This window comes from Chaetura pelagica, unplaced genomic scaffold (genome assembly GCF_000747805.2).
Source record: "Chaetura pelagica isolate M959 unplaced genomic scaffold, ChaPel_1.0 scaffold66, whole genome shotgun sequence".
Lineage (NCBI taxonomy): Eukaryota > Metazoa > Chordata > Aves > Apodiformes > Apodidae > Chaetura > Chaetura pelagica.
Genome location: NW_009953811.1, coordinates 3988317 through 3998453, shown reverse-complemented (window position 1 = coordinate 3998453; position 10137 = coordinate 3988317). Strand labels below are relative to the sequence as shown.

Sequence of the window (10137 nt, the reverse complement as noted above, 5' to 3'; positions counted from 1 at the left end):
GGGTGGTTTTTGTGCCTTTCCCCCCTGGGCTTGGTGTTGGAACGTGGGGGCTGCGCCTTCTGATGAGCGGTCTGAGGCCCTGGAGTAAATAAAGGAGGAATGTGTCACCGGCAAAGTGCTGAAGTAAACATGGCGTTTCGACCGAAAATGCTACTTAGCTCGGCTTGCAGTGTGAAAAATGCATTTTCTTTGAAGAGCCACTAATACTGATTTTCTATGGCAACCCACATGTTTTGGGGCTGGGAATAATGTCTGAGTTTTGGAGAACAAATTACACACCAAGCATGTGTGCTCTGGAATGATGTATGTATATTTTTTTGTTTTCCAGAAGAAGAGCTCAAACTGTTGTGCTTTAATGTGCTTTTAAAGGATAGACTGTGAAGAGAGATGTATCAAAAGTTAAAATAAAATTCCTCAAAGTTCTGATCAGTGTTGCAGTGATTTAAATTAAGATAGCTAACATATTTTAGAGATTTAATTATTTTTCTCAGTTAAGTGCTTCTATTAAATGCAAGATAGTAATCTCTACATGGATACCTTTTTATCTCCATGTCCTTTGCTTCTGTGTTTAACTAGCACAGACTGATACTAGGTCATTTATTTTTAGATGGAATACAATTTAGTTCACTTCTGGTGATACATACATACAGTGCCTCTTCTCATCTGAAATTATTCCAGCTGTGGAAAAAATGATGGGCCAGATCTGATTAGAACAAGAATTCTCTTTTAACATTTTTACCCTGTTTTCAGCTGTTGTAAGAGGAGGACATTAGTTTTCTGACATGGAGTTAAGGTGTGTATTGATGAAATGATTCACTTATAAAGTTACTTACACTGTATTTCTTCCCCTAGAAGTTAAAAAAGTTGTATGAAGCTATAAATTCATAAAAGTTTGTTAACATATTTTTCCTTCTTTTTTTTGTGTGTGTGTGTTTGTTTTTTCTGGAACAGTAAAATTTTTAGAAGTTATTAAGCCATTCTGTGCAGTGTTACCTGAAATCCAGAAACCAGAAAGAAAAGTGAGTGCCACATCATGTTCTTACTTTTATTCGTTCACAGATAAGAGAATATTGTGATATTCAAGTCCATGCTTCAGTATGAATACATTGGGCCTTAAAGTAGGACATAATCTTTGGAGGAGGGGGAATCCATGTTAAGGTAAAAGATGACCATGATGGTAAATGCTTTAACAGATAAATCGCACCATTTGGTAATTATACTATTAAAAAAAATAAAAGGCTTATCCCTAGACTAAATGTATTTAGTTTGAGCTCCATATGATTTGATCTGTTTGAATATACTCGAACAGAGTTTTCAAGCATTTTTTCCCTGTGGATTTCCCTGTTGGCTTTGAGTCCTGGTCACCACTCTGGGCTTTGAGCTGACTTCCATATTGTTTTGAAAAGGCTTGTGCTATAATTCAGGAACCACAGATTCAGTTCTTCCTTTCCCACAAAATATTTTCTGCTCCCACAGCCTGGATGAAGTGGGATCTTTGACATAGTTGAGGTGATTGCTTCCTGTTCACCTACTGGATGTGACACTTTTCTTTATTCTGAAATCAGTGAACTGAGTTAACTTACGGCTGATCTCTCTGTTCCCCCAGCCCTAGCAGCTCATTTCTTGGCGTATTTTCTGGGTGAAAATAAGTTATTTTCTGCAAATCAGAAAGAAACATGCCTGGTAAAAAAACCAATCCACTGCAAAGTAAAGATGCTTCCAAAACTCAAGGAAGCACATATTTGCCTAGGTGAAAAAAGTTCTAATTAGTAACAAATTTACCCAGTATTCATTGTCATGACTGGCATGAAAATTTCCTAAAGAGCTAAATGTTGGTTTTTATATTCTTAGAAGGAAATACATAGCTGGGAACATGAGACCATCCGAGAGAATCCTCTTATGTTGGTGAGAGAGTGCCGAAGGTTAGGACTGGATGCAGAGAGGTTTGTGCCAGTAACCATAGCTGAGCCTGATGGATTGAATTAAGAAGATACAGTAAAATCTGCTGATTATTCCGTTTTGGATTACTTAAAAGATTGGGATTTACCCCCTGGCTCTTTACTTTCTCTGTCTTTCCTTGCTTTCCAGTCTCTTTCGCTCTTGGGACAGGTTTACATACAAATTGTTTAGGTCAGACAAAGGCATCTTTAGAGCAGGAATCTCCAGAGCCAGACCCTGTGCCAAGGTTTGGACACACCAGGTCTGGGTGGGAGGTACTCATCTTTATTTCTGCAGTGGGGAACCTTAGTGCAGTCTCCTGGTCCTGATTTATGGCATATCTGTGATTAGCAGGTTACATCCATTCCATTTCTGTCTAGTGAAGGGGATGGGAAGAGGAAGCTAAGGCAAATCTACAGGTTTCCCTCTTGGGACAGGTTTACAAAAAAATTGTTTAGGTCAGACAAAGGCATCTTTAGAGCAGGAATCTCCAGAGCCAGACCCTGTGCCAAGGTTTGGACACACCAGGTCTGGGTGGGATGTACTCATCTTTATTTCTGCAGTGGGGAACCTTAGTGCAGTCTCCTGGTCCTGATTTATGGCATATCTGTGATTAGCAGGTTACATCCATTCCATTTCTGTCTAGTGAAGGGGATGGGAAGAGGAAGCTAAGGCAAATCTACAGGTGCTGATGTTTCTGTAAAGCTCATTGACAGTTGTAATGTTTTCTTTGGGTTTTGGTTTTTTCCCTCCTCCCTTTCTGTTTGCCAGAGAGGAAGAGGGGCTTGATCTGTCTGTGTCCTCCATCAGCAGATGAAGGATGCCCAGAGAGGTGCCAAGATTCTTGTCCTTTCTATTTGGGTCACTTTGTCTTCATTACTATCTGGGTCACTGTCTAGGCAATGACTGCCACTTGCCAGCTTGGTACGAATTTGCAGTGAAAGTATAATTTGGAACATCTTTGCTAGACTGAAGAGCCCTTAGACCATTTTAAGTTATGTTCCTTGCTTGTGTGTAATTTATCAAGTGAGCTGGGTCATCCTATATAACTGTAATTCTTTGTCATTTATTGTTTTCTTACAGGCTGTCACTGGCAGACATCATTAGTAACAGCTTTAGTGCATTGGTTAAGGCCAGGACAGGAAATAAGAATAACAAAATAGAAAAATAAATCTATTTTCTCTAAACCTGTATTGATGTTAAGTGAAGATGGTTTCGATTCAGTTGGGCTGTCATTAAATCATTTTGCCATTATTGTTGATGAGGTAACTGGGCTTTTTCTGTCACTAGGGAGTGTTGCTTTTTTGTTTTGGCCAACTTGATTTAACAGAAGCAATTGCTGCTTTTGTAGTTGTTAGTATTGGTTCATATTTCCCTCATCTGCACAGATTTTTATAAGTAGAACACACTGTTCAGAACATCAAGAGGATGATGCTGAAGTCCTGTAATTTTCACAAGTTTTAAGAAAAATGTCAAAGGAATAGAATGTCCAATTGAATCTGATTAGATGATGAAATGTGCTGTCCCTGTGCTTGTTATAATTTGTTGGAATATTTTGTTACCAGTCTGTTTTTTGCTGTTCCTGGCATATGGATCTGGATGCCTCCTTTTTATTTTTTATTTTTTGTTTGTCTTTTTGAATCATAGACTGTTTTCTTTGTGAATAACTGTGATTTGGGTAATGCAGAATTTCTCTAATGCTCATATTCACTGCAATTACAGAGAGCCAGAGAAGCTGAGGGTAACTGTTGGGCTGCAGAGATCATTTGATTAAGCATTTTTCTAGTTAGAAGTTCATATATAAATCTGAATTGTAGAATTCAAACAGCACTTGGTAAAGTTGGTCAGCACTGCATAAAGTCTAACACAAGATACTGTTTGGATTTATTTGCTGCTGTCTTTATTTTGTCTTTTTTTAACTTCTTGCTGTAAGTAGTATTAGCATCTGTCCTTTTTAAACATGAGGCACTCTCAGTAAATAAATTACTGGGATTATTTTGCTTCTAATTAAGTGCATAATTTCATTTATAAAGGTACAGACTACTATGGGTTTTCTTCTGCTTGAGAAATGTGTGCTGCTGCATCATTTTGTAGTTTCTCATTTGGGGGTGTTCAGTCCCTGTAAAACCAGGCGCTAATCCTGTTTCTGTTACTCCTCTGCAGACACATGCAGTGGTTAGAGGCAGAAAGCTAGTATTTCTGCTGTAACTACCTTTGATGTTAGGTCATGTTGCATCTTAGTAGCTGCTGTGCTTTTGCCTACAGCGAATACACTTATTTCAATGTTTACAGTCCATGGAGGAGAGGTGGGAACTTCAGCACAACACTGTATCTTGGCTCTCTCTGGTCTCTTCAAGTGGATTTCTTTCTATCTCGTACTCTGAATCATCCTCTGGTTCAAACTTGAGATTCTTCTCTTCCTGGCACTAGTTACAGTTGCCTCAGAATTCTCTTCAGTGTATTAGTGACTAATGATCCTTGATCTGACATTCTTTTTAAAGTAATATATAATCTATGTCAATAAAAATATTCTGGAGAGGAGAAGAAAAGAGTCTTTAAAATCTATTTTGTAGTCTTTGTCTGTTAACATAATGGTGAATCTAAGCTTCCTCTAACATTCTTTGAATAACTTAATTCTAAATATTTTGAATTGTGGCTCTTCCGGTTTTTATCACTTGTCTTCACAGCAGTTAATTATCTTTAAAAACTTAATAGTACTTTGGTTTAATAACTTCCAGCCTTAGAAGACAGTACCTCCAATCTGTTGAAGCCTAGAGCTGTAAGCACTGAAATGAGGGGGTTTTTGCATTTATCTATCATATTTGTTCTGGTTTGCCCATGTTTTTAGCCATAGTGTTGCTTTTCTGTAAATATCCACTATATTATATACTATAGATAAGATTTATTCTACTGACTGAATGTCAGTTGTGCTGCCAGAGTCTGTGTAAGTTTTGATTAAACAGAAGCCTATGACTCTCTCACTCTCAAATCTGAAATCATACTGAAAATAAATTCTAATAAGAAATAATGCCTTCTGGTTAAATATCTTTGCATTTAATGCTGAATGAGAGAGGTTTTAGTACTGATGTGAGAGTACAGTGAAAATTCTACCTACAATGGAAGCATTAATCCCCACCATCTGTTCTGTAGATCCAGTTCAGAGAGAAGGTGCTATGGACGGCCATCACGCTCTTCATTTTCTTAGTATGCTGCCAGGTAGGCTTTGATGTTTGCTGTGTTTCAGAGAATGTGCATTCTCTACCTATATAACAGAATGCTCAAAGTGTTTGAGAAGTTCTTCATCTATCCGTTTCAGTTAGGTATTTTTATGGTTTAAGTATTTAAAGTTCAGTTAAAACCAATTTTCTGAAATAGTCTTCATTATTGATTGTATATGATTTCAGAAACTAATACTATTTAGTCTAAAATATGTAGGTTTTTTTTCTTTTCATATGGAAGGCCCCATCAAGTGATGATACTGGCTGCAGGGTAGAGGGTCAAGCTTTCATTCCATGAGTGCTCTAAACAAACTGAGCAATATAACATATTCTCTACCCTAAGTTCAGAGCTAAATTTACATTTTAGCAGTAAGAAGTTTGAAAGTGAAATAAAGTGACAGCTTTTATCTGGTTTATCATGAACAAGCTGATGGGTTGTAAAGCTTGCAGAAAAAGATTTTTTGTGAAGCTTTTTAGTTGACATTTAGAACTTGATTTTTGGTGAATATATTGGCAGAGATGTTAGCTAAATCCCCTCTGCAACATGGGTTGTTGTAAACGTTTATATCATCTTTATTACTCGCAGGAGTTTGTGGAACCTGTACCTAGGTTGTAATGGGATAGTTTGGTTTAATTTTTAAAAAATAACTTGGATTTTGCAGAAAATAAGAATCCATGTATTACTATATATATGTATATATATATAAAGAAGTTGTAGACCTCTTAGAAGATTTAAAATGAACCATACACCTTCAGAGTCAGGCTGTTTTAGGTTATATTTGTTAGCTTACCCATTCCAGACTCTGGAGCAGTAGTATAATAATTTTTGTTTACAGTTCTGAAGGACTGTTGAAAGGCTAAAATCCAGCTCTTTTCCCTACCTGTAATGTTGGAAGGAGGAGTCAGAAATGATACTAGAGCTAGAAGATTTAACTAGAGCTAGATGTAATTATCTGTGTTTCCTAGCTGATAGATATATGCATAATTAGGATTTTTAATCTATACAAAATATTTTAATGGTTTAGTCAGGAAGTCAGATAGTGCAGACTAGACTTTTCAGGAATTAATCTATATAAGATTGCCTGTTTCTCTGATTATCAGTATTGACCTAGAGAATATTGCAGGTTCTGTAATAAACTTGGCCAACTTTGACAGTTCTGTAGTTGATATTTTAAAATATATTCCCAGCTGGAATATTTAAACTTGCTGGAAAAAGATACTTACATTGTCGTTTATGCTGTATCTTTAATTTGTACTGAAGATAAATTCTGTTTAGAACTGTTTAAAAAAAAACAACAACAAAACAAAACTACTTTGTCTTCTCAAAAATGTTTTGCTACAGTTTTCTCTCTTTCTCTTTTTAAACTCAAAATTGCTGCAAAAATGTTTGTAAAATAAGTAATGGGAGATCATTAATATTTTTCTCCATTCTGTAAATGATTTGTGGTGACTAACCTGTATATTATATGCTTTCTCTCTTCTTTTGGGGGATTGTAGTGCTGCAGAGGCACGTATATCAGGCATTTACATGTTCAATTTCAGTAATCTGGTTTATGTACTGACTCTTCTTTCTGGGGGTTTCTCTTTCCTGTAGAAGGGTCTTAGTTTATGTAGTTTAGTCCTCTGGGTCATACTCCAGTTGAAGCATTAAAATAGATGGTGTCAGGATCTCTTGTTATTGTGTGTTCTGGTTTACTTAATTAGAAATAAAACTTGGAATATATTATATTGAACAGTGTAACATTAAATCGTTACATTTCAAGATTTGTGGATTAAAGCAGCTTTCCTCTGTCTGTCTAATACTCCTGTGCACTTTGGCAGATACCTTTGTTTGGAATCATGTCATCGGATTCCGCAGATCCCTTCTACTGGATGCGAGTCATTCTGGCATCAAACAGAGGTGAACAGATGATTCTTTCTTCTGACTTATATCTGTATTAACAAACCAGGAGAAAAGCAGTTGGCTGTAACATTCCATACAACGCGGGTGTCATGTTGGAACATGATCAGAATCAAAGGTAGAAGAAGAGACAGAGTCCTCTCGGGACACCAACCGTGGATGAAGAGAGCTTAACCCTTATGATCCCTCAGCTTGATACTGAGTATGGTGCATGTGGGATGGAATACTTCATCTGGTTAATTTGGGGTCACCTGTTTGGTCTACTTCTCCCCAGAGGTGGGGAGTATAGCAGGTGTGACTCCTTTTCTGCCCTTTTGTTTCTGGTGCATAAGAAGTTCAGTAGAACCAAGCAGTGACCTTGGTTACTATAGGAATAAGTACAAGCAAGAGCCTTTCTGCAAACCACTCATACTGTTACCTCTGCAATAACTATAAACATGGAGTGTTGCCAGTCCTAGAAGCAGACACAGTCAGGAAAACATGCTATTAATTTCAGAAAGTGCAATCACTTAAAAGAGACTTAACTGAAAAATGAAGTTACTAAAAGGAAAGCGGGTTCTATCCAAGCCCAAACCATGACAGAGGGAAAGGCTGAAGTTTTTGACATCCTAGTTTTCTTGCTGTTGGGGAAGCAGAGATTTCTATGAGAAATGATGTAATATTTAATATGGTGGTGAATAGTGTGTGACTCTAGGATGCAACTATGAAAGAACCTAATAATTACTATTATTGTAATGCTTTCACATTTTACATTTTGGTAGCAGGGAAAACGCTAAAATAATATTTAAAAATAATAGTGCAATAATGCCTAAAATTTTTAAAAATTAGAACTGAAATGAGGACTCTGGTAGTTAGACAGAAATGAAGACTCCAGACAATAGGGGAGGTGCTCAAAACCCCTTTGATAAGTTCAGATCACTTATTAAAGGCTCTTCAGGAAATTAAGCTATTGTGGGATAAGAGGGAAGACCTTATGGCTTAAGAACTGGTTGAAAATGTCAGAAGAAATGTCTACAGATTTTCAAGGTGCCACAAATTGGATATTGCACACCATTCTCATCTGCCACACAGTGTGTACGGGAACTAAAATCACTAAGGAGAAGGCACCAGCGAGAATCCAGGGTAGATATTAATCCACAGGAAGAGATCCTAAAAAATAAGGCTTCTTTGCTATAAAATGTGCATATCCCAAATGTCCTGTAAGTCTTCTCTGGGATGTGAGGACAGATCAGCTTGGAGGCTGCAGCTGTGGTTCTAATGTTAATACTTCTTTTCATCTTCCATATGACCTTACAGATCGTGCTTTCCCTGTCACTGGCTTTTGTTGAGACTTTACAAGTCTAAAGTGCCTAAATAGTTTTTCTTAATAATTTTCTTGGTAATTTGATGGTGACACACCACTGTCCTACACATGAGAGCTGAGTTCCACTTAAATGTACAGAATTGAAAAGAATTGTAAGCTGATTCTCTTTTGGGTCTCTCTGGTGGATATTGTGACTTAACATCACAAAAATGTGCATTAGTTATGTCCCTTGAGTGACCATGTAAAAGATGGTGATGAAGTAGTTTGATCTGGCTTAATTGAATGTGTCCTTACCCAAACTTTTTTTTTTTCCTTTGGAAATATGGAAAGTTTGATCACTTGGTTGCTCTGGTTTCTTAATTTTAATCCAAATTTTCAACATGTTAGTTTTTTTAAGCTTTCAGCGTCTTCCAATGGGAGAAAATTTTCTGTTATTAGCTGAAGGGCAACTTGGATTTCAAAAAGTAATCTCTTTATGATGCTGTTTCTCCAAAAAGATGATGTGGAAGAATGTTTTTGTATTGAGATGGTAGAGTATATTGTACAGGCAAGAGGTGGGCTGTTTTCCTGAGTTAAATTCCTTGGTGTACATTCAGTTCTGCTCCCATACTGCATTACAATACAGCTCAAGCAGGTATCAGTACTTGATGACAAGACCTTCCTGAAAACATTTCTAGATTTGAGTAGTTCTGGTGTTGCAGGTGCATCAGTCAGAGGATGCAAGGAAAGGGAATGATGCCTTAATTCTTATTACACCAGATTAACTGATTGGGAAGGAAAAGGAGGCAGGTTTTCTGGAATATACACCTCTGTGCTGCAGCAATTGTTTTATGAAGTTAAATCACCCTGTTAGAGGAGTCTGATACCTTGGTGACACTGCTAGTAGGTGGATCAGCAGAGTAGAGCACATTAACCATGTGTTTGTTTTGCTAAGAACTAGTTTAATCCTAAACCTCTGTGCTCTTAACTAGAGTCAGTGATTCTGAGAGTGGTGTTATCAGCCACTGTGAATCTGCAGCACCTGTCTGGTGATCTTCAAAATGAAACTTTTGTAAAATGTGACAGTTGAAAACTGACAGAGTAAATGATCAGGGACAAGAGACTTTCCAGTGAAAGGTTCCTTTATATGATAGGCCAAAAAGCTGAGCTTCATTATGTATTGATCTTTTCGGTTAGCATTGGAATGAAAAGCTATATAGGTTTCTTATGCTGCCTTCAAAATTACAGATTTTAACACAGCAGCCTTCTTTTCTGAGGAGGTAACAGACTTTGTTTTGATCATACCTCTGCTGCAATGTATGTTTGAAGTGTTATGAACAACGTTCCTTATAGGTTAGAAAGCTTTCAGCAGACCTAATATCCTCAGAGTGTAATTCTTTAAAAGAAATACTTGAGTGGCAGTTGCATTAATTTTTCTTCCTGTTTAGGTACTTTGATGGAATTAGGTATCTCACCCATTGTGACATCAGGTTTGATCATGCAGCTGCTGGCTGGAGCAAAGATCATTGAAGTTGGTGATACTCCAAAAGACAGAGCCTTGTTCAATGGAGCTCAGAAACGTAAGCACTGTTCCCATTAAAATGAAGAAGCATGTTTTTATTCTGGGGAATAAAGCAACCTGCCTAAGTGATACTAGATGTGAAGATTCTTTGCTAGGTGATTGCAGCAGATTTTTTTAAAAGGATTTGCTTTCTCTTTTGTTTTAGTATTTGGGATGATTATTACCATTGGGCAAGCCATTGTGTATGTTATGACTGGAATGTATGGAGATCCTGCTG

The 10137-nt window shown here is 37.2% G+C and overlaps 1 protein-coding gene across 1 annotated transcript in view; it reads left to right on the top strand.

The window, feature by feature from the left end:
- Window positions 1–941: 941 nt before the first annotated feature.
- SEC61A2 (Sec61 alpha 2 subunit (S. cerevisiae)) overlaps window positions 942–10137 on the top strand; it is a gene marked incomplete at its 5' end in the record, with an annotated part of 14842 nt that continues 5646 nt past the window's right edge. Inside the window, 5 exons of the mRNA XM_010001292.1 lie at window positions 942–1019; window positions 5089–5154; window positions 6978–7056; window positions 9787–9918; window positions 10066–10133. Of these exons, the coding sequence (XP_009999594.1) occupies window positions 942–1019; window positions 5089–5154; window positions 6978–7056; window positions 9787–9918; window positions 10066–10133 (423 nt within the window). The remainder of the gene's footprint in view (window positions 1020–5088; window positions 5155–6977; window positions 7057–9786; window positions 9919–10065; window positions 10134–10137) is intronic.